The sequence below is a fragment of the Pan paniscus genome, chromosome 18 (assembly GCF_029289425.2).
Source record: "Pan paniscus chromosome 18, NHGRI_mPanPan1-v2.0_pri, whole genome shotgun sequence".
Classification (NCBI taxonomy): domain Eukaryota; kingdom Metazoa; phylum Chordata; class Mammalia; order Primates; family Hominidae; genus Pan; species Pan paniscus.
Window position 1 is genome coordinate 34,416,903 of NC_073267.2, and position 23,163 is coordinate 34,440,065.

Below are 23,163 nucleotides of genomic sequence, written 5' to 3' on the forward strand. Positions count from 1 at the left end.
CTGCAATGAGTTCAGAATTGTGAAGAGCTGGTGCAGTGGCTCACACCTGCAATCCCAGCACTTTGGGAGGCTGAGGCGGGCAGATCACCTGAGGTCAGGAGTTCGAGACCTGTCTGGCCAATATGGTGAAACCCTGTCTCTACTAAAAACACAAAAATTAGCTGGGCATGGTGACGGGTGCCTGTAATCCCAGCTACTCGGGAGGCTTATGCAGGAGAATTGCTTGCCTCCGGGAGGTGGTTCAAGCGCTGTACTCCAGCCTGTGAGACAAGAGTGAGACTCTGTTTCAAAACAAAATAAAAGAGCTCGGCATGGTGGCTCACACCTGTAATCCTAGCACTTTGGGAGGCCGAGGTGGGTGGATTGCCTGAGCTTGGGATTTTGAGATCAACCTGTGCAATATGGCGAAACCTCATCTCTACTAAAACACAAAAATTAGCTGGGCGTGTTGGTGTGTGCCTGTAATCCTAGCACTTTGGGAGGCTGAGGTGGAATAATCGCTTGAACTTGGGAGGCAGAGATTTCAGTGAGCTGAGATGGCCCCACTGCACTCCAGCCTGGGTGACAGAGTGACTCTATCTCAAAAAAACAAAAAAACAAAAAAACAAAAAACAAAAAACAAAACAACTTACTTGTTGCATCTTTACAGAAATACATAGTCTTGATACCAATCCTTACATGATTCTCATTTTATAGGTGAGAAAATCAGGTTAAGCGACTTGCCCAAGGTCACACAACAAGGAAATTCTAGTCAGGACTGGAACCTGGAAGTGACAGTCACTGCTTCCTAAGCCCTTGGGTGCCAGCACACTGTCCCTGTTTATGTGGCATATTTTTTTTTCTTTCTTTTCTTTTTTTTTTTGAGACTGAGTTTTGTTCTTATTGCCCAGGCTGGAGTTCAATGGCTCGATCTCAGCTCACTGCAACCTCTGCCTCCTGAGTTCAAGCAATTCTCCTGCCTCAGCCCCCTAAGTAGCTGGCGTGACAGGCACCAGCCACCATGCCCAGCTAATTTTATAATTTTAGTAGAGATGGGGTTTCACCATGTTGGTCAGGCTGGTCTTGAACTCCTGACCTCAAGTGATCCCCCCACCTCGGCCTCTCAAAGAGCTGGGATTACAGGTGTGAGCCACCGCACCCGGCCTATGTGGCATATTTTTCAGTTTAATCCTCATGACAACTCTATGGGATGGTTTTTTTTTTCTTTTCTTTCTGAGACAGGGTTCAAGCAATTCTCCTGGCTCAGCCTTTGGAGTAGCTGGGACTATGGGACTACAGGCATGAGCCACCATACTGTTTTGTTTGTTTGTTTGTTTTTGGTAGAGACGGGGGTCTCGCTGTGTTGTCCAGGTTGGTCTTGAACTTCTGGACTCAAGTGATCCTCCCACCTTGGCCTCCCAAAGTGCTGGGATTACAGGTGTGAGCCACCACACCCAGCCAGGATGATGTTATTTATCCTCATATTGTATTTGAACGTGCTGAGGCCCAGAGAGGCAGGTGATTTTCCCAGGGGTGCCCAGCATGAGCTCATGAAGTCAGCATTCAGGACTTGCTTCTGTAGCAGCCCTGACTAGGGCTTTCTGGCCTCTCTCTGCATGTATCCAATAATTAGGAGCTCTCACCTTCCAAGGCACTCATTGCTTGAGCTGTTGGGAAGCTTTCCCTTAGGACAAGCTGAAATCTATCCCTAGCTCTTTAGGTCTGAGGGACCTCATAGGGCCAGCTATACTGGTTTACCACTCCCTCCTTCCCTGCACATGGCTTCTTGCCTCTTCTTGTTCTCAGTCTGCTTAAGACAATCAATGTTCCTTCCGTGGATCAGAGGCCAGTCCTGGCCCATCTGCAGGAAAGGATTGAGTTGACTATCACCCACCTGTCTTAGACACCCACTCCTATAGATGACAGCAGGACCTTCAGTCCCAACTTGGCAATATTGGAAACTCTGGATGAGATTTAAGTTCTGGAAGTTGAGTTTTTGAGCATGAGCAACTTGTGGTTTCAGAGACCAGCTCCAGATATACCCTCTTTCAAACCTCTTCCTATTGCTAACACAAGGCTGCGTCTGAGCCATCAAGAATGGAAGAGAAGAAATCAGGGGCTTTTAGCCAGGCATGGTGGTGAACACCTGCGGTCCCCGTTACTCAGGAGGCTGAGGTGGGAGGATCACTTTAGCCTGGGAGGTCGAGGCTGTAGTGAGCTATGATTGTAACATTGCACTCCAGCCTGGGCGACACAGTGAGACCTCAGAGACTTAAGGACAAAGAAGGTGGGGACACAAAACTCCCCTGGATTTCTCAGTGTGCCGGTAAAGAGCGCCAGCTTTGGCCGGGCGCAGTGGCTCATGCCTGTAATCCCAGCACTTTGGGAGGGCGAGGCAGGCAGATCACGAGGTCAGGAGATCGAGACCATCCTGGCCAACATGGTGAAACCCTGTCTCTACTAAAAATACAAAAAATTAGCTGGGCGTGGTGGCAGGCGCCTGTAGTCCCAGCTACTCGGGAGGCTGAGGCAGGAGAATGGCGTGAACCCAGGAGGCGGAGCTTGCAGTGAGCCGAGATCTCACCACTGCATTCCAGCCTGGGCGACAAAGCGACACTCTGTCTCAAAAAAACAAAAGAACAAAAAAAAAAAAAAAAAAGGAAAAGAAAAAAAAAGAGCACCAGCTTCCTGAGACTTTTCACATCTTAATTTCAGAATTTTATCTGCAGTCATTTATACAGGTAATTGCTCTTATCCAAAAGAATAATAGAACTTTTTTCCTCCTAAAAGAGCCAAATGTTTACAGCCTGAATGAGGGCCTAGGTTAAACAAGGTGTCAGGCAGCCTGAAGTAGCTACCTTCCTAAGCAGGCCAGCAGAAGTTCATGCTGTCACCACATAACATGCAAGAAGGAATGAGCGGTCGGGCGTGGTGGCTCATGCCTGGAATCCCAGCACTTTGGGAGGCCGAGGCGGGTGGATCACCTGAGGTCAGGAGTTCGAGACCAGCCTGGACAACATGGTGAAACCCCGTCTCTACTAAGAATACAAAAATTAGCTGGGCGTGGTGGCACGTGCCTATAATCCCAGCTAGTCGGGAGGCTGAGGCAGGAGAATCGCTTGAACCTGGGAAGTGGAGGTTGCAGTAAGCCGAGATTGTACCACTGCACTCCAGCCTGGGCGACAGAGCAAGACTCCATTTCAAAAAAAAAAAAAAAAGAAAAAAGAAAAAATTAAGAACCTAAGAGACAGGCAAAGGGAGAGTCCAAAGGGGAGATTAAGAGAGTGAAACAGAAACAAAAATTCATTCTGAGAGAGACAGCAGTTGAGAGAGGAAAGAGTAAAACCAGGAAAAGGTTTGAGGGAAGCCAAGAGAAAGATGGAGAGGCCAAATGAGAGGGACTGAGTTTGCGTGTTTATTCATTCACCTAGTATCTGTAGAGCGCCTAATGTGTGTCACACACTTTAGTCTAAGCTGGAGACAAGCAGTAAACACAATTTCTATTCCGTAGGAAGAGACAGACAAGAAACCAGCAAACAAGTAGAATACATTGCATGTCAGATGCTGATAAATGTTATGGAGAAAAAGAAAGCCAGGCAGTGAGATGTTGGGGAGTTAGGAGATTTAAAATCAGGGAATTGGGAGAGGCCTTGCTGGAAAGGTAATATTGAGCAAAGTCTGAGGGAGGAAAAAGAGGATGCCATGCAGTACCTGGGTTGGAGAGTGTTCCAGGCAGAGGGGACCATATGTGCAAAGTCCCTGATACCGAGTGATCAATGGGGAAAGGGGTGATAAAAGAGTCAGAGTGATTAATGGGGTCATAGCAGATAGGGCTTTGTAAGCCACAGTTAGCACTTTGGTTTTTATTCTAGATGAAATTTCTTTCTTTTCTTTTTTTTAATATTTATTGATTTTTTTTTGAGATGGAGTTTTGCTCTTGTTGCCCATGCTGGAGTGCAATGGCATGATCTTGGCTCACTGCAACCTCTGCTTCCCAGGTTCAAGCAATCCTCCCATCTCAGCCTCCCGAGCAGCTGGGACTACAGGTGTTCTTCACCATGCCCAGCTATTTTTTTTGAGTTGGAGTTTCGCTCTTGTCACCCAGGCTGGAGTCCAGTGGTGCGATCTCGGTTCACTGCAACCTCTGCCTCCCAGGTTCAAGCGATTCTCCTGCCTCAGCCTCCCAAGTAGCTGGGATTACAGGCACCTGCCACCACACCCGGCTAAGTTTTGTATGTTTCATAGAGACGAAGTTTCACCATGTTGGCCAGGCTGGTCTCAAACTCCTGACCTCAAGTGATCCACCCGCCTGGGCCCCCCAAAGTGCTGGGATTACAGGTGTGAGCCATTGTGCCTGGCCCTTGCCAACTTTTTAATGGGGTTGTTTTCTGCTTGTTGAAATCTTTAGTTTCTTTATATATTCTGGATAGTAGATCTTTGTTGGATGCATAGTTTGTGAATATTTTCTTCCATTCTTTTTTTTTGAGACGGAGTCTCACTCTGTACCCCAGGCTGGAGTGCAGTGGCGCGATCTCGGCTCACTGCAAGCTCCGTCTCCCGGGTTCACACCATTCTCCTGCCTCAGCCTCCTGAGTAGCTGGGATTACAGGTGCCCGCCACTGCGCCCGGCTAATTTTTTGTATTTTTAGTAGAGACGGGGTTTCACTGTGGTCTCGATCTCCTGACCTCGTGATCCACCCGCCTTGGCCTCCCAAGAGTGCTGGGATTACAGGCGTGAGCCACCGCGCCTGGCCTTTCTTCCATTCTTCAGTTGTCTGTTTGTTGATAGTTGCTTTTGCTTTTGCTGTGCAGAAGCTCTTTAGTTTAATGAGGTCCCACTTAACAATTTTTGTTTTTGTTGCTTTTGAGGACTTAGTCAAGAATTCTTTACCAAGGCTGATATCCAGAATAGTATTTCTCCTGGGGTTTCTTCTACGATTTTTATGGTTTGAAGTCTTACATTTAAATCTTTAACCCATCTTGAGTTAATTTTTTTTATATGGTGAAAGGTAGGGGTCCAGTTTCATTCTCTTGCATAAGGCTAGCCAGTTATCCCAGCGCCACTTAAATGAAATTTCAGCTGAGATTTGAAAGATACACATACAGGAACCAGGGCAGAATTGAGTTCTGGGCTGCAGGCTCTGGATTCAGTTCATTCATTTGTTCAATGTCTCTCTATCATTCATTCTCCAAGCATTTAGAGAGGCCTACTTTGTCCCAGGCTTGTCCTGGGTGTACTAGAGAGACCAAAGTGGAAAAGACCCTCCACTCAGCTCTGGAGGAAGAAAACATTTCAGGGTGGGGTGAGGTCCTGCCCTCCTGCAGGTGGGGTAATCCTGCCAGGGTGACCTTGGTCAGCCATAAACTTGGGGAATGAGTGGGTGACAGGCTGGGGAGGGGCTGCCAGCAAGGAGGAAGGAGCTGGAGAGTGTGGAGGTGGGAGTTGGGGGAGAAAGGGCAGACCCCCTTCAATTTTCTGTCTTTTCTGTGGTGTGAAAGGCCCTGGCTCCCTGCTGGCTCTGAGCTCTGACTCCAGGCAGGCCGGGGAGAGAACAGTGGATGGGCCAAGACAGGTGGCCCTGTCATGTGATGTGTGCCCAGGGACTACTCAGCCCTCACTTTTAGAACGGTTTCCGGAAGTGATGGGAGGGATTGGGCAGGGCAGCTAAATATAGTCCTGGGGCCATGGCTCAGTCTGGGAGGGTCTTCCGCTGAGCACTGTGTGCCCATCACGCGTGGTGTCCACTGCCAGCTGCCCCTGTGAGTCCCTGTCCTTGCTTGGAGCCTGCTGCTTGTCTCAGATCCTTGGACCCAGCCCTGACCCCAGTCCAGCTAAGCTCAACCCTGACCGGTCCTCCTTCGAGTCTCTTTCAGCCTAAGATCTCCAACCAGACCTGTGAGTCCCGTGGGCTGGAGAGAGGGGGAGGGGAGGTCTGGGTATCTTGGTAAAGTGAGGGAGGGGAGTCTCGGAGTGGGGGCTCTGGAGAATTTGGGTCCGGGACTAAGGTCAGAGGCTGAGGCCTGGGGCTAAGGCGAGGGCAAGGACAGTGGGCTAGAATCTGGGCTTGTGTTCAGGAACTGGGGTTGACTGTTAGGGCATATTTTTGGGGTTGGAGCTGAGAATTGCAGTGGAGGCTGCTTTTGGGCCTGAGACCGAGTTCCTCTTTCCCCTTGGCCGTCAGAGTCCCATCCAGTGTAGGATGTGAGGTCTTTACAGGCTGGGCTTCTCCCTGCGGGGCGGCGGGCCCGGCCTGGGCTAGGGCTGGGCCGGGAGCGCGGCGCCGCGGGGTCCCCCTAACCTACTCCTCCTCCACCCAGGCCCGCCATGTCGGCTGCGCCCGGCCTCCTGCACCAGGAGTTGTCCTGCCCGCTGTGCCTGCAGCTGTTCGACGCGCCCGTGACAGCCGAGTGCGGCCACAGTTTCTGCCGCGCCTGCCTAGGCCGCGTGGCCGGGGAGCCGGCGGCGGATGGCACCGTTCTCTGCCCCTGCTGCCAGGCCCCCACGCGGCCGCAGGCACTCAGCACCAACCTGCAGCTGGCGCGCCTGGTGGAGGGGCTGGCCCAGGTGCCGCAGGGCCACTGCGAGGAGCACCTGGACCCGCTGAGCATCTACTGCGAGCAGGACCGCGCGCTGGTGTGCGGAGTGTGCGCCTCACTCGGCTCGCACCGCGGTCATCGCCTCCTGCCTGCCGCCGAGGCCCACGCACGCCTCAAGGTGCGGGATCCGCGCGCATCGTGGTCGGAGGGGCTGTTCGGTGGCACGGGGCCGATGGGGAGGTCGCTGCAGTGATTTGGCTTCTGAGTCTCTAGAGCGGCTCACGAGCTCCTGGAGTTGCGGGGGGCGGGGGCGGGGGCGGGGGCGGGGGCGGGGGCGGGGCGAAGCAGCCAGGAAAGAGGGTCTGAGGAGCTTAAGGCGGGGCTGGCAGAGGAAAGCCGCGCAGGGATGGAGCCTGGCGATAAGGGCGCTGAGCAAACCTAGGTTTCCCGGCCTTAGTCCCTAGAGGAAACTGGAGATGGGCGGGCGGAGCCCCAGGGCGGGTCTGATGGGCCGGGCGGAGCCAGGCGGAGCAGGGACTGACCAGCCCCTGCGGCCCACGCTCGCATTCCTGCACCCGGTGGGCCGTTCGGGCTGGCTCCCTGCTCGGCGCTGGCCCACTTTGGACTGGAGGCGCGGCGTTCGGGACCGAGCCAGGCGGCCGGGGCAGGGTTGTCCCCTTGTGCTCAGCGGAGGCCCACGCACCACTGAAGCTGAGGAACTTGGGCTGGCCTGACGGTCCCCAGGCGGGGCCTCACCAGAAGGGAGACTGGAAGGACTAGGCAGCCGGGATCTGCACTTATGTGTGCGGGCCCAGGGTGGCACCGAGAGCCCCGTCCAGGATGTTTTTCTGGGTGGAGCTGGAAGTCCCGAAAGCCTTGGGAGCCCACACGCAGTTGTGCGCGTCCCGAAGTACCCAGCAGAGACACCCAGACAGAGGCAAATAGAGACGAACGCACACTGGCTGGTGCGTGTCATCCGTGTGGCAAAAGCACACACGTATAGCTACCGGCGGGCACGTGTGCGCGCAGCCCCAGTAAAGTCTGCCATGAATATTTATTGGGCAGTGGAAGAATAAATGACAGGTGCAGGGGCTGGAGGAGGCGGGGTCTGGAGGCAAGGAGGCGTCCTTGGTCCCCGAGGTGGAGACACTGCTGTTGTCTTACGCGACTGGTGCGCGCGTGGGGCAGGTTCACAGGCGTTGCATTACTCCTTTTGCCTTGACCCGCCTCCTAGAAGGGGTAGACCACCGTCCTTTCGTTGGTATTCGAGGCCCCCAGACTTCCCAGGGACCCAGCCTCTCAGTCCTGCCTGGCCCAGTTCAGCCCAGTCCTAGCTGGTGGTCTCCTAGCTCAGGGCAGGAGCCTCCTCCCGGGACCCCTCCCATCCCAGCACACCTGTGCTTAAGACCCCAACCTCAGGGCAACCCGCTCGGATCCCCTTCCATGCTGTGGAAGCTTTGTTCTTTTGCTCTTTGCAATAAATCTTGCTGCCGCTAAAAAAAAAAAAAAAAAAAAAAAAAAAGACCCCAACCTCGCCCAACCTTGCCCGTCTTTATCTGCGAAGAAAGCACAGAACCCATGAAACGGAACAGGGCCCAGGCAGCCCAGGAGCCTGGAAGGGGGCAGTGGGGCGAGATGCAGCCCACCGGGGTTCGCGGCAGCCCAGCCCTTCGCCGCCGGGAGGGGCTGGCCGGAGGTCTGAGGGAGGACCCCAGGAGGGACCCTGAAGGAGGGGAACAGGAAGGCTCTGGGCGGGACCTGACGCCTGGGTCCTTGGCGAGGAAGCGGGGTTGGGTCCCGAGATCACGTACCAGCTCAGAGTGGCCCTCACGCGGCCCGCTGCAGCCGTGCGGCCTCCTCCAGCATGCGCATGTCGCGCAGCACGGCCACGACGAGCTCAGCTGCGTAGTCCTCGTAGTAGGAGGCGACCAGCTTGTCGGTGAGGTCCACGATATCTAGCTGCCCGAGCGCGCCCCGCGGGATGCGCTCAAAGCCCTCGCGCAGCGGCACCGTCCCCAGCTTCATCTTGAACTTCTTGAGCTCCTCCGGTGTCAGGTTCTCCAGCACCTTCAGGATGGCCTCGCGCTTCGTTCCCATGGCTCAGCCCTGCGCCTCTGAGCCTCCGAGGGCCTGGAGCCATCAGGTCCTACCTTTCCTGCAGCAGGTGGAGCTGCCGCCCCCGGGGATGTCCCGGGAAGGAGACTGATCTGGCAGCTCCTATTCAACCCTGTGGCTCCTGCTGGGAGGCGACTCTGCAAACACCGCCTAGAGGGTCCCCCAGTTTCCCCTGGGAGAGTGGGGGCGCCAAATTGTTGAGGTGGGGATTGCTGTTCCCAATCTGCAGAGGAGGAAACAGGTTGCAAGTCATTGAGGCAGGAATGGAACTGATTCCATGGTCAGGCACCTCCCAGCAAAGAAGTGGCTTTGTAGCCTGGCATGGTTGCTCATGCTTGTAGTGCCAGCTACTCGGGAGGCTGAAGCAAAAGGATTGCTTGAGCCTAGGAGTTCGAGTTGTGATTCTGCCACTGCACTCCAGCCTAGGCAATCCTGTCTCCAAAAAAAAAAAAAAAAAAAAAAAAAAAAATGGCTTTGGCAGGAGTATTGGGAGCTCTCCTATATTCGCATATTTGCATTTGAGGTCTTGGGTAAGATCTAGACCACAGAATGGTTGGTCTGTGCAGGGGACATTTTTTTTTTTTTTGAAATGCAGTCTTGCTCTGTCGCCCAGGCTAGAGTGCAGGCACATTCTTGGCTCACTGCAACCTCCGCCTCCCTGGTTCAAGTGATTCTCCTGCCTCAGCCTCCCGAGTAGCTGGGATTACAGGCACTTGCCACAGCGCCCGGGTAATTTTTGTATTTTTAGTAGAAATGGGGTTTCACTATCTTGGTCTGGCTGGCCTTGAACTCCTGACCTCGTGATCCACCCGCCCTGGCCTCCCAAAGTGCTGGGATTACAGGTGTGAGCCACCACGCCCGGCCAGCAGGGGACATTTTAATTAAATTTCCTGCCCCCTACTCCAAGCCCATGTGTGTACAGGCAGGCTGACTTGGTGGTCAGGCTGACAGGCTGACTGAGGCTGATGTTCTGCTTTTAAGTAAGAGAGGAAGCCCAGGAGTAGGGGTAGGTTGCCTTTCTTCTTTCATATATCCTTCATGTACCCCCTGAGGTCTGTTGTGTGCCAAGCTCTGTGCCTGCCTGTCTGGTGGGAGAGACCAAACCACACTGATGTTTGTCATCCTCGCAAAGACCTGTGCTATGGGGCTGACTGCTGAGCAGAGGGGATCAGGGAAGGCAAGGCCAGGGAGGGGTCAACAAAACAGACAAGGGGCTGGGGGTGTGGCGGTTCATGCCTGTAATCCCAGCATGCTGGGAGGCTGAGGTGGGAGGATTGCTTGAGGCCAGGAGTTGGAGACCAGTCTGGGCAATATAGTGAGATTGTCTCTACAAAAATATTTTTAAAAATCATGGCCAGGCGTGGTGGCTCATGTCTAATCCCAGCACTTTGGGAGGCCGACGTGGGTGGATCACCTGAGGTCAGAAGTTTGAGACCAGCCTGGCCAACATGGTGAAACCCTGTCTCTACTAAAAATACCAAAATTAGCCAGGCGTGGTGGTGCACCAAAATTAGTCCCAGCTACTTGGGAGGCTGAGGCAGGAGAATCGCTTGAACCCAGGAGGTGGAGGTTGCAGTGAGCTGAGATTGTGCCACTGCACTGCAGCCTGGGTGACAGAGCGAGACTCCAACTCAAAAAAAAAAAAATTAGAAAATTTGCTGGGCATGGTGGTGTGTGACTATAGTTCCAGCTACTTGGGAGACTGAAGTGAGAGGGTCAATTAAGCCTGGGAAGTTGAGGCTGTAGTTAACTGTGATCATGCCACTGCTCCAGCCAGGGCAACAGTGTGAGACCCTGTCTCAAAACAAAACACCAAAATAAATAAATAAAAAACCGCACCAAAATAGACAAGGGGCAGGGGAAGCATTCGGACCTCAGGAGTAGCACTGGCTGGGGCTGGGAGGCATGTAAGTGGGTTTGGGGATGGGAAGATGTCTGGAGGAGGAGCTGGCATTGAGGTTGAGCCACAGAGGGCAGGTTTAGGATGGGAGGTGTGGGTTTCGGGTGGGTGGCATCCCCATCACTTCTCCATGCCTCGACCCCCAGACACAGCTGCCACAGCAGAAACTGCAGCTGCAGGAGGCATGCATGCGCAAGGAGAAGAGTGTGGCTGTGCTGGAGCATCAGCTGGTGGAGGTGGAGGTGAGGACTTCACAGGGCCATGTCTGAGGGCTGGGGGCCAGGCTAGGGGTCTCCAGCCAAGAGCCTTTATCCCTTCAATCACTGCCCCATCCCTGCAGGAGACAGTGCGTCAGTTCCGGGGGGCCGTGGGGGAGCAGCTGGGCAAGATGCGGGTGTTCCTGGCTGCACTGGAGGGCTCCTTGGACCGCGAGGCAGAGCGTGTACGGGGTGAGGCAGGGGTCGCCTTGCGCCGGGAGCTGGGGAGCCTGAACTCTTACCTGGAGCAGCTGCGGCAGATGGAGAAGGTGCTGGAGGAGGTGGCGGACAAGCCGCAGACTGAGTTCCTCATGGTGAGCACTGGGTGACCTCCCCTCCCTGCCTCAGCCCCCTGCTCAGGGCCCAGAGACCTCATCCCATTGTCAGATAGGCCCAGAGAGGGGCAGGGATAAGCCAACAGCACACAGCCGGGAGGGGCAGGCCTCAGGACTGCTATATGGTTGTTTAGGTTGAGCACTGCATAAGGACATTGTATTAAGTGAGCACTATTCATATCATAGACATTGTAGGTTTATATATTTATTAGGACACTCTTATTTTTATTTTTATTTTTGAGATGGAGTCTCGCTCTGTCGCCCAGGCTGGAGTGCAGTGGCAGGATCTTGGCTCACTGCAAGCTCCGCCTCCTGGGTTCATGCTATTCTCCTGCCTCAGCCTCCCGAGTAGCTGGGACTACAGGCACCCGCCACCACGCCTGGCTAATTTTTTCTATTTTTCAGTAGAGACAGGGTTTCACCGTGTTAGCCAGGATGGTCTTGATCTCCTGACCTTGTGATCCACCTGCCTTAGCCTCCCAAAGTGCTGGGATTACAGGCGTGAGCCACCGCGCCTGGTCTTTTTTTTAAAGTCAGGGTCTCACTCTGTCACCCAGGCTGGAGTGCAGTGGCATGATCATAGCTCACTGCAGCCTTGTAGGCTCAAGCAATCCTCCAATCTCAGCCTCCCATAGCTGGGACTACAGGCGCTTACCTGGCTAGTTTTTGTATTTTTAGTAGAGATGGGGGTCTCATTATGTTGCCCAGACTGGTCTCAAATGCCTGGGCTCAAACAATCTGCCTGCCTTGGCCTCCAACAATCTGCCTGCCTTGGCCTCCCAAAGTGCTGGGATTACAGGCATGAGTCACCGCACCCGGCCTATTAGGACAGTTTTCTAACAGGTGGAATCAGAGTTTCTTGGAGGCGAAGATACCTCTTTGTAATCCACATAAAAGTGAAGGGGTAGGGGTGGCCTTGAGTTCTAGGTCTCTTTTGCGTTTTTTTTTTTTTTTTTTTTTTTTGAGACAGGGCTTTGCTCTGTTGCCCAGGCTGGAGTGCAGTGGCATGACCTCGGCTCACTGAAACCTCCTTCTCCCGGGTTCAAATGATTTTCGTGGCTCAGCCTCCCGAGTAGCTGGGATTACAGGTGCCTGCCACCATGCCCAGCTAATTTTTTTGTATTTTTAGTAGAGATGGGGTTTCACCATGTTGGCCAGGCTGGTCTCGAACTCCTGGCCTCAAGCAATCCACACACCTTGGCCTCCCAAAGTGTTGAGATTACAGGCATGAGCCACCTCGTCTGGCCTCTTTTAGCTTTTCTGATTCTTTCTGACGTTGCACTCAGCATTCCTAGTTGTCTACCCCATCCTCAAAAGTTTCCAGTGTCCCCACCATCAGCTTCACCACCATTCTCTTTTTCTCTCTCTCCAGAAATACTGCCTGGTGACCAGCAGGTGAGAGCAACCTGGCCCTGTCCCTTTGCCCGACTTGTCCCAGTCTTCTAGGGACACCAGCCGGCTCACTCTCCACTCACTATTGTGCCTGCACACCCGCAATTCAGTCTGCTGCCCCACCCCTGCCTGAACACAAGGTTGTAGACAGAAATGATCTGGAAGGATCCTTTCACTCAGGGACCTCCTAGATTGGTGCCGTGAGACACATGTGGGTGGGGACACAGGCGTCACTGTGTGCTCAGTGTGGCCGTTGAGGGAAAGAGGTGGCCAGGGATGGAGTGAATGTTTGAGTTGGGCCCTGGAGGGATGAACAGGAGCTGGCTAGGCAAAGCGTTGGGAGAAGAAGGGCATTGTGAGGAGAAAGGCATTGCGGGGAGAAGGGCATTGCTGAGAGAAGAAGGGCGTTGCTGGGAGAAGGACATTGCTGGGAAAAGAAGGGCATTGCTGGGAGAAGGGCATTATGGGGAGAAGGGCATTGCGGGGAGAAGGGCACTGCTGGGAGAAGGGCATTGCTGGGAGAAGGGCATTTCTGGGAGAAGAAGGACATTGCTGGGAGAAGAAGGGCATTGCTGGGAGAAGGGCATTATGGGGAGAAGGGCATTGCAGGGAGAAGGGCATTGCGGGGAGAAGGGCATTGCGGGGAGAAGGGCACTGCGGGGAGAAGGGCATTGCTGGGGAGAAGGGCATTGGGAGAATGGCATTGCTGGGAGAAGGGCATTGCTGGGAGAAGGGCATTGCTGGGAGAAGGGCATTGCTGGGAGAAGAAGGGCATTGCTAGGAGAAGGGCATTGCTGGGAGAAGAAGGGCATTGTGGGGAGAAGGGCATTGCGGGGAGAAAGGCATTGCTGGGAGAAGAAGCGCACTGTGGGGAGAAGGGCATTGCTGGGAGAAGGGCATTGCGGGGAGAAGGGTATTGCTGGGAGAAGAAGGGCATTGCAGAGAGAAGGGCATTGTGGGGAGAAGGGCATTGCAGGGAAAAGGGCGTTGCTGGGAGAAGGGTGTTGCTGGGAGAAGGGTGTTGCTGGGAGAAGGGCATTGCTGGGAGAAGGGTGTTGCTGGGAGAAGGGCATTGCTGGGAGAGGGGACAGCCAGCGAGAGGGCTGGTGAGTGGGAGGGAAGAGGAAGCTGGGGTAGTAGGTGTGTGCACACTGGCGAAGCTGAGAGGCTTGGACCTTATCCCAACAGAAGGATTAAAAGAAAATGTAGTTGGGCCGGGTGCAGTGGCTCACGCCTGTCATCCAAGCACTTTGGGAGGCTGAGGCGGGCAGATCACCTGAGGTCAGCAGTTTGAGACCAGCCTGGCCAACATGGCAAAACCTCACCTCTACTAAAAACACAAAAATTAGCCAGGCATGGTGGCAGGCGCCTATAATCCCAGCTACTTGGGTGGCTGAGGCAGGAGAATTGCTTGAACTGGGGAGGCAGAGGCTGCAGTGAGCCAAGATCATGCCACTACACCCCAGCCTGGGTGATAGAGCCAGACTCAATCTCAAAAAAAAAAAAAAAAAAAAAAAAGACCAAAACCAAATAAACAGTGGTAAAATAATACATGTAACATAAAATTGACAATTTTGAGCTTCTTTTTTTTTTTTTTTTTTTTTTTTTTTTTTTTTAGACAGGATTTTGCTATGTTGCCCAGACTGGACTCAAATTTCTGAGCTCCAGTGAACCTCCTGAGTCAGCCTCCCTGAGCAGCTGGGACTACACTCTACCTCGTTCATTTTAAGCATTTTTAAGTGTGCATTTAAATTCAGTGGTGCTAAGTACATTCACATTGTACAACCATCACCAGTGTTTATCTCCAGAATTTTCTCATCTTCCCAAACCAAAACTCCAAAGGAAGAGTTTTAAGCAGGGGTGCGATGTGGGGAGATCCTGGAATCCCCCCAGCCCTTGTCCTCCCCCCTCACACATGCCTCCCCTTCCCCTCCCCACCCCCAGGCTGCAGAAGATCCTGGCAGAGTCTCCCCCACCTGCCCGTCTGGACATCCAGCTGCCAATTATCTCAGATGACTTCAAATTCCAGGTGTGGAGGAAGATGTTCCGGGCTCTGATGCCAGGTACCGGGAGGGACTGGCTCAGGTTTGTGTGTGACCAGGCAGTTGATGGGAGGCCCTAGCCACCCTGGAGAGGCCTCCCAGTCCCAACTGGGGAGGCCACTGAAGGAGGTACCCATTGCCCCTTTGCCTCTGGACTGCCGCTGCAGTCCTCTAACCTGTGTTGGGAGGCGGGCCTTTGAGAGCATGGGGTTTGCAGTGGGTGACTGACATGAAAATGCTGCTGCTGTTGGCGGCACGGGATGCTGGGGCCTAGGTCTGAGCCACTGACTTGCTGTGTGATCCTTGGTCAGTCTCTGCCCCTCTCTGGACGGTGGAGATGATAAATCCTGCCAATTGGGGACTGAGGCTCTGCAGAGCTCCTGGAACCCTGGGGACTGGCCTGGGTCAGAGAGTGACTCTGGCGGCCTGTGGCTGGGGAGGCCCAAGGGCTCAGTTCCTCCCCCCAAGAGCTGGATGATGCAGGTTACAGAGCTCTGGGACATACACATTGCTGGGGCAGCCCTTCCTGCCTCAGCGCAGGTGGGAATGCAGACAGCCTCATTTTATTCAAGATAAAACTAAGGCTCAGAGACTGGGTCTAGGCTGATGTGAAGATCAGGCTCCTTGACCTTGGGCCTTGGGCCTTGTCTGGGCCTCAGATGGTGAGTCCCATGCCTTGTATCAATTTAGTCCTGTTGGCCAGGCTCGGTGGCTCACGCTTGTAATCCCAGAACTTTGGGAGGCCAAGGTGGGAGGATCACTTGAGCCCAGGAGTTGGAGACCAGCCTGGGCAACATAGTGAGAACACCTGTCTCTACAAAAACTTAAAAAAATTAGCCAGGTGTGGTGGCACGTGGCTGTAGTCCCAGCTACTTGGGAGATGGGAGATGGGAGGATTGCTTGAGCCTGGGAGTTGGAAGTTGCAGTGAGCCAAGGTTGCACCTGTGCTCCAGCCTGGGCGACAGAGTGAGACCCTGCCTCAAAAAAACAAAAAACAAAAACAAAAAACAACAACAATAACAACAACAAAAACAAAAAGAAAATGCAGGCCTGCCTGCAACCCTGGAGGGAAGCAATCATGGCCTCATCTCACAGCTGGGCAAACTGAAGTTGAGCCAGGTGTGATCTTGTGGCCCAAGCCCAGTGAGCAGAGATGCCAAGAGGATTAGGGGAGACAAAGCTGGTTGGGAGAAGACCCCAGCGAGGCAGAAACCTAGGGTTTTCTGACCGTGTTCTCTCTGGCAGCGCTGGAGGAGCTGACCTTTGACCCGAGCTCTGCGCACCCGAGCCTGGTGGTGTCTTCCTCTGGCCGCCGCGTGGAGTGCTCGGAGCAGAAGGCGCCGCCGGCCGGGGAGGACCCGCGCCAGTTCGACAAGGCGGTGGCGGTGGTGGCGCACCAGCAGCTCTCCGAGGGCGAGCACTACTGGGAGGTGGATGTTGGCGACAAGCCGCGCTGGGCGCTGGGCGTGATCGCGGCCGAGGCCCCCCGGCGCGGGCGCCTGCACGCGGTGCCCTCGCAGGGCCTGTGGCTGCTGGGGCTGCGCGAGGGCAAGATCCTGGAGGCGCACGTGGAGGCCAAGGAGCCGCGCGCTCTGCGCAGCCCCGAGAGGCGGCCCACGCGCATTGGCCTTTACCTGAGCTTCGGCGACGGCGTCCTCTCCTTCTACGATGCCAGCGACGCCGACGCGCTTGTGCCGCTTTTTGCCTTCCACGAGCGCCTGCCCAGGCCCGTGTACCCCTTCTTCGACGTGTGCTGGCACGACAAGGGCAAGAATGCCCAGCCGCTGCTGCTCGTGGGTCCCGAAGGCGCCGAGGCCTGAGCCGCCGGACGGGTAGTGGAGGGGCGCGGGGGCCTGGGTTGAAGCTTAGGTCTCCTTGGTCGGGTCTGACGGGAGAAGGGTGGGGAGCGGGTTGCCAGGGCCCAGGGGGCTGGGAACTGGGGGATCTCCCAGAATACTGACAAGCGTGGGGTAGGACTGGCTTGGTGGCTCATGCCTGTAATCCCAGCACTTTGGGAGACGGAGGCGGGTGGATCACCTGAGGTCAGGAGTTCAAGACCAGCCTGGCCAACATGGTGAAATGAAACTCCTCTCTACTAAAAATACAAAAATTAGCTGGGCGCGGTGGCATACGCCTGTAATCCCAGCTACTTGGGAGGCTGAGGCAGGATAATTGCTTGAACCCAGGAGGTGGAGGTTGCAGTGAGCAGACATTGCGGCACTGCACTCTAGCCTGGGTGACAAGAGTGAGACTCTGTCTCAAAAAAAAAAAAAAAAAAGTGTGGGGGTTGGCATGGCCTGGGGACTGCTGGTGAGGGGTTGGAGTGATGCTGGGGACAAGACCCAGTGGGGTAGGGAGATCTGGAGTCAGGTCAGTGGGGAAATCAGAATTTGGGAACCAGGAGGCCTGAGAATTCCAGGAAGAAACTAAGGTTGAGCGAGGGAGGGACAGGGCCAGGTTGGGGGATTGATGGGAGGAGCTTGAGAACCTGTAGAGTAAGGGGCTCCTTCTGCCTCACACTCCCCTCCTCCTTAGGCCTTGGGTCCCCCGCTCCAGATTCACCTTACCCAAAGGCCTTCCCCTTAGTTCTCCACCTTAGGCATGCATTAAAATCACCTTTTTAAAGCCCTTAGCCATGACTTGTTAAAGCATAGGGTGCTAAGTTTCTGATTTAGTAGGTTGGACAGGTCAAAAATGCTCATTTCTTTTTTTTTCTTTTTTTCTTTTTTTTTTTTTTTTTTGAGACAGAGTCTTGCTCTGTCACCCAAGGCTAGAGTGCAGTGGCGCCATCTTGGCTCACTGCAACCTCTGCCTCCAGGGTTCAAGCAATTCTCATGCCTCAGCCTCCCAAGTAGCTGGGACTACAGACGCCTGCCACCACACCTGGCTACTTATTTTTATTTTTAGTAGGGGTTTCACTATGTTGGCCAAGCTGGTCTCGAACTCCTGACCTCAAGTGATTCACCCGCCTTGGCCTCCCATAGTGCTGGGATTACAGACATGAGCCACTGCACCTGGCTGAAAATGCTCATTTTTTTTTTTTTTAATTTTTAATTTAGTTTTTGTAGAAATGGTGTCTCGTTACGTTGCCCAGGCTGATCTTGAACTCTTGACCTCAGGTGATCCTCCTGCCTTGGCCTTCCAAGTGCTGGGATTACAGGTGTGAGCTACCACGCCCTGCCAAAAATGTGCATTTCTAGCAGGTTCCCAGGTGATGCTGCTGGCCACAGGGGCTGACGCTGCGGGAAGCCCTGACCTAGTGCACAACCCATTGGGCTCTTCACTGTCAGTGTAGAGGCATAGGTCCAAAATATGTTTCCCCAGTCAAAAACATGTAAGGTTTGCACCAGGAGTGGAAGGAAACAAACAAACATAAACCAAAGCAAAGACACTTAAGGGCTGGGTACTCATGCCTGTAAACCCAACACTTTGGGAGTTTGAGGCAGGAGGCTCATTTGAGGCAAGGAGTTTGAGACCAGCCTGGGGAACATAGTGAGACCCTGTTGCAACAAAAACCAGAAAAACAACAAAAAGAAGACATTGGAAAATGGCCAGAGCTGATTCTAGGTGAATAAACAACCCTCGACTTAACTTGCTTTGCCTCTGGGATATGTTTATCGAGCGTCTTGAACGTTGAGGAAGCCAGCCAAGAGAAAGAGCCTGATGCCAAGGTCACACTGCTGCTCATGGGGAAGAGAAGGCCCCCAACTAGATGTCCCAGAACTGGCCGCTCCCCACTTACTTGCTGGTTCACACCTTCTTTGGTTTTAGCGCACAGGGCATTTCTTGGGCTCTGGAGTAACCACTGAGGCCAGAGTGAGAGTCCCTCTTCCCTGGAGGGAGAGGCCTTTGGGGATCCAGACAGGCTTCTCTCCTGAGGGAAGACGCTGGCCTGGGGTCACTCATTTTCACGGGGAGGGTGTGTTGGCGGGATGGGTGGAAGGGCCTGGGGCCCCGGCAGCCCATTGCGGAGGTTTTCTCGGGAGATGGTGGGTATGGGACTAAGGGTGAAAGGGAAGTTGTGAGTTGGGTAAGAAAGGCCTGAGGATCTGGCAGGGGAAGGCGGCACACCTGGGTGTGTCTCCCAGAGGAAGGCCTGTGGAGCCCTGGCTTCAGGAGACAGAAGAGAGGATTAACAGTAGAAGCTCTTTCATGTTAGAAAATAAAACAATATAGTTAAGGGATATTTGGTTGTAAATCCAACACCATTAATAAAACTGTTATATTCTGACTCCTTCCTCATTAAATCCGCATGAAAAGACACGTGACCTACTGCAAGGCCTCCTAATTGCCCTCCAGCCTTTAATCCTGACTTGGTAATGTTTCCAAACATGCAAATGTGGTCACGGGACTCAGTTGCTCAAAACTTTCAACAACTCCCTCTTGCCTACAGGATAAAGCCCCCAGTCTTTGGCTTAGCATTTGAGCTGTTCTGCCATGTTTTTTGTTGGTTTGTTTGTTTGTTTTGTTTGAGACAGTCTCGCTCTGTCGCCCAGGCTGGAGTGCAGTGGTGTGATCACCGTAACCTCCGCCTCCTAGGTTCAAGGGATTCTCCTGCCTCAGCCTCCCGAGTAGCTGGGATTACAGGTGCCCGCCAGGCTGGTCTCGAACTCCTGACCTCAGGTGATCCACCCATCTTGGCCTCCCAAAGTGCTGGGATTACAGGCTGGCCTTCCAGCTTCATCTGTTTTTAATTAAAAAACAATTTTTTTTTTTTGAGACAAGGTCTTGCTCTGTCGCACAGGCTGGAGTGCAATGGTGTGATTGTGGCTCACTGCAGCCTTGACCTCCTGGGCTCACATGATCCTCCCACTCCAGCCTCCTGAGTAGATAGGATGGCAGGCACCCAACACCATGCCTGACTATTTTTTATTTTTTGTATTTTGGTAGAGATGAGGTCTCACTATGTTGCTCATGCTGGTCTCGAGCTCCTGGCCTCAAGCGATCCTCCCATCTTGGCTTCCCAAAGTGTTGGGATTACAGGTGTGAGCCACTGAGCCCAGCCCAGCTTCATCTTTTATTTTATTATTATTTTTTGAGACGGTCTCACTGTGTCACCCAGGTTAGAGTGCAGTGGTGTGATCTTGGCTCACTGCAACCTCTGCCTCCCAGGTTCAAGTGATCCTCCTGCCTCAGCCTCCCGAGTAGCTGGGACTATAGGCAGGTGACACTACGCCTAGCTGATTTTTGTATTTCTAGTGGGGACAGGGGCTTCACTATGTCGGCCAGCCTGGTCTCGAACTCCTGACCTCAGGGGATCCCCCAACTCGGCCTCCCAAAGTACTAGGATTACAGGCTTGAACCGCCGCGCCCAGCCCCAGCTTCATCTTAAAAAGAAAAGTTCTCTGTTTTAATATCTAACAGGGCAAATATTGAAAGATAAACCCACATAACAAAAGCTCTTTGGGATCCTAGTGTTGGGGAAAGGCTGCTGTCCATTGACTGTCACTGAACTCTCTGTCATTGCTCAGGCTAAGGACTGGCCACAGTGAGGGAGGGACCTGTGGTCTCCTGTGTTGCTCCTCACCCTGTAGACTGTGGGCTGTGGGCTGTGTCCAGCCTCACCTTGAATCACCGCCCTGTGCATGTCTACACTCTGGCCATGCTGAACTGAACTGCTGGGGTCTCTGCACCTCCTTTTTTTTTTTTTTTTTTGAGATGCAGTCTTGCTCTGTCGCCCAGGCTGGAGTGCAATGGTGCTATCTCAGCTCACTGCAACCTCTGCCTCCCAGGTTCAAGTGATTCTCCTGCCTCAGCCTCCGCAGTAGCTAGGATTACAGGCACCCACCACCACGCCAGGTTAGTTTTTTCATTTTTATTTGTATTTTTAGTAGAGGCGGGGTTTTGCCATGTTGGCCAGGCTGATCTCGAACTCCTGACCTCAAATGATCTGCCCGCCTCAGCCTCCCAAAGTGCTGGGATTACAGGCATGAACTGTCGGGCCTGGCCCCTGCACTTCTTTTTTTAGGAATGTCAGTTCCCTCCCACTTATCCTTCATGGCTCTCCCAAAACACCACCATTTCCTGTCCTCTCTTGACCTTCTAGGCCTCCAGGAAGAATCAGTTACTCTCCTCTCTGGATCGCCCAGCAGCTCCTCCACCATGTGTAGCCCACGGCATTGAATTGTCTACACACAGGCCATGGGTGTCTGGAGGGATGGTGGTATCAGACCCAAAGCCTCCTTCTGAGGAAATGGGTACTCTGAGAAGCAGATGCCAAGATAGGATTAAATGGGCAGAGATTTTAGGAGGGAAGATGCCCATGTGAGGGAAGATGGGGAGGGCCATCAGACCGTGTCGCAAGTCTGCTGTTCGTGTGGGAGGGAGGGAGGGAAGGCTCTTGTGGCGTCTCCTGCAGCCAGAGCCACCGTCCAAACACTCCTGTGCCTTCCGGGACCCGGGCTGGCTTTAGTCTCCCTGCAGAGCTGAGTAATGTATGCTGCCTTTTGTTGGAATTATATCAGGAAACTTTCTTTCGAAGCTGCCACAGGTTCTTTCTGCGTATAGTTGCCCCAGCTTGAGCTGCATGCATTGAAGGAAATGGCCCATGGCTGACTGAGTGAGGTGGCTTTGTGGGAAAAGCTGTGTAATCCAGGTGGTCCTTGTCGGGTGTGGCTGCCTGACCCAGGCAGGGTCTCCCTGGGGATGTAGGAAGGTGAAATGTGAACAGAGAAGGGAGTTCCTCCAGCACATGTGTTCTAAAGCACCAGCGTCCCCTCCGTGAGTCCCTCCTCTCCACGGGAACGCTGGAAACCCCCAGAAACTGGCTGCCAAGACATTTCCTGTGTTTCCTGACATCTTTAGGTAGCATAATAGCAAACTTGAACCTGCCAAGGCCATGATAAAACTGCAAGCAAGAACATTTATCGTGGCCAGGTGCAGTGGCTCACGCCTGTAATCCCAGCACTTTTGGAGGTTGAGGCGGGTGAATCACCTGAGGTCAGGAGTTCGAGACCAGTCTGGTCAACATGGTGAAACCCCATCTTTACTAAAAATACAAAAATTAGCCAGGCATGGTGGCGCATGCCTGCAATCCCAGCTACTCAGGAGGCTGAGGCAGGAGAATCACTTGAACCCGGGAGGCAGAGGTTCCGATGAGCTGAGATCGGGCCACTGCATTCCAGTCTGGGTGAGAGAGTTAAAACAGGAATTAAAAGAAATTAAAGAATGTGTAAGCGAAAACTCAGTTGTATGTAAGAAAACCCAATTCACCCTGAGGAAGAGAAAGAGCTAAAGCCCTTTAAAAATTAACTGCCTGTTTTTCTGTGGATAGTGAGCCTTATCTCTCTCCCTTTCCCAGGCATTGTGAAGACCCTGTTTCTCTAGCTGTGCAGCTGCAAGGTCACTAGGCAGATAAACTCAAGTCATAAAACATGTTTTTCCTTGAAAAGTAAAAAATGATGTAATGCATGTCTCAACTGAATAACTGTCTTTGTTTCTTGCTTCTGTAATATGCTTCCCCCTGCACAGATCTCCCCCTGCCCCACAAAATGCTTAAAAGGTAACCGGAGCCGGGCGCGGTGGCTCACGCCTGTAATCCCAGCACTTTGGGAGGCTGAGGCAGGCGGATCATGAGGTCAGGAGATCGAGACCGTCCTGGTTAACATGTTGAAACTCCGTCTCTACTAAAAATACAAAAAATTAGCCGGGCGTGGTGGCAGGCGCCTGTAGTCCCAGCTACTTGGGAGGCTGAGGCAGGAGAATGGCCTGAACCCGGGAGGCGGAGCTTGCAGTGAGCTGAGATGGCGCCACTACACTCCAGCCTGGGTGACAGAGCGAGACTCCGCCTCAAAAAAAAAAAAAAAAAAAAAAAGGTAACCGGACTCTTTGTTCAGGGCTCAGTCTTTTTGGATGTTAATCTGACTGGGCCAGTGCACCTAACTCAATAATAAATAATAAGTATCCTCCTCAACCTCTTGGTCTCTCTGATTCCTAAATTATCCCACTGCAGAATGAGACACTGTCTCAAAGGAAAAAAAAGAAAATTTATTGAGACCTTATTATGTGTCAATAGCTCTCTATTCAGAATCTCACTGATCTTTGCAACCCTGGATCTCACAACAACGAGAGCCCCACTAGGTTGCCTCTTTTGTTTTGTTTTGTTTTGTTTTTGAGATGGAGCCTCACTGTCTCCCAGGCTGGAGTGCAGTGGCGTGATCTCGGCTCACTGCAACCTCCGCCCTCCGGGTTCACGCCATTCTCCTGCCTCAGCCTCCCAAGTAGCTGGGACTACAGGCGCCCGCCACCATGCCTGGCTAATTTTTTTGTATTTTTAGTACAGACGGGGTTTCACCATGTTTGCCAGGATGGTCTCCATCTCCTGACCTCGTGATCCGCCCGCCTCGGCCTCCCAAAGTGCTGGGATTACAGGCGTGAGCCACCGCGTCTGGCTTAGGTTGCCTCTTATACCGGGTTCACGCATCCCCTGGGTGCATGACAGTCTGACCACAAAGGACCCCGGTCCACAGGAGCATGATGCATCTTGGAGTATCGACTTTATGCCAATATTCTTCTTCTTGATACTGGTGGTGGTGAGAAAGTTGGGTAATTTAACCAAAAGTAAAAATCAAGATGTCACGTTCCCATTAAAACAAACATAGAGTACA

The 23,163-nt window shown here is 53.3% G+C and overlaps 2 protein-coding genes across 3 annotated transcripts; one reads left to right on the forward strand and one right to left on the reverse strand.

The window, feature by feature from the left end:
* Window positions 1-1,985: 1,985 nt before the first annotated feature.
* Window positions 1,986-23,163, forward strand: TRIM72 (tripartite motif containing 72). 2 transcript variants are annotated; one of them, XM_034940012.4, is made up of 7 exons: window positions 1,986-5,875; window positions 6,298-6,694; window positions 10,678-10,773; window positions 10,872-11,102; window positions 12,496-12,518; window positions 14,460-14,578; window positions 15,803-23,163. In XM_034940012.4, exons 2-7 carry the CDS (start codon window positions 6,305-6,307, stop codon window positions 16,375-16,377), a joined length of 1,434 nt encoding a protein of 477 aa, XP_034795903.1. In that variant the 5' UTR covers window positions 1,986-5,875; window positions 6,298-6,304; the 3' UTR covers window positions 16,378-23,163. The 2 variants fall into 2 exon arrangements, with proteins under 2 accessions (XP_034795903.1, XP_034795902.1); XM_034940011.3 differs by having other exon boundaries at window positions 1,986-6,694; window positions 15,803-22,991.
* Window positions 7,552-9,375, reverse strand: PYDC1 (pyrin domain containing 1). Its single transcript, XM_003807497.5, has 2 exons — window positions 8,328-9,375; window positions 7,552-7,746 (listed from the first exon to the last, which is right to left on the reverse strand). Exon 1 carries the CDS (start codon window positions 8,611-8,613, stop codon window positions 8,344-8,346), a length of 270 nt encoding a protein of 89 aa, XP_003807545.1. The 5' UTR covers window positions 8,614-9,375; the 3' UTR covers window positions 7,552-7,746; window positions 8,328-8,343.

Excerpts from the sequence above, each read along its gene's own strand:
- TRIM72 (XM_034940012.4), top strand. The coding sequence starts at position 6,305 with ATGTCGGCTGCGCCCGGCCTCCTGCACCAGGAGTTGTCCTGCCCGCTG. Across the intron at positions 6,695-10,677 it reads AGGCCCACGCACGCCTCAAG|ACACAGCTGCCACAGCAGAA; the intron begins GTGCGGGATCCG and ends CTCGACCCCCAG. Across the intron at positions 14,579-15,802 it reads GTTCCGGGCTCTGATGCCAG|CGCTGGAGGAGCTGACCTTT; the intron begins GTACCGGGAGGG and ends TCTCTCTGGCAG.
- PYDC1 (XM_003807497.5), bottom strand. The coding sequence starts at position 8,613 with ATGGGAACGAAGCGCGAGGCCATCCTGAAGGTGCTGGAGAACCTGACA.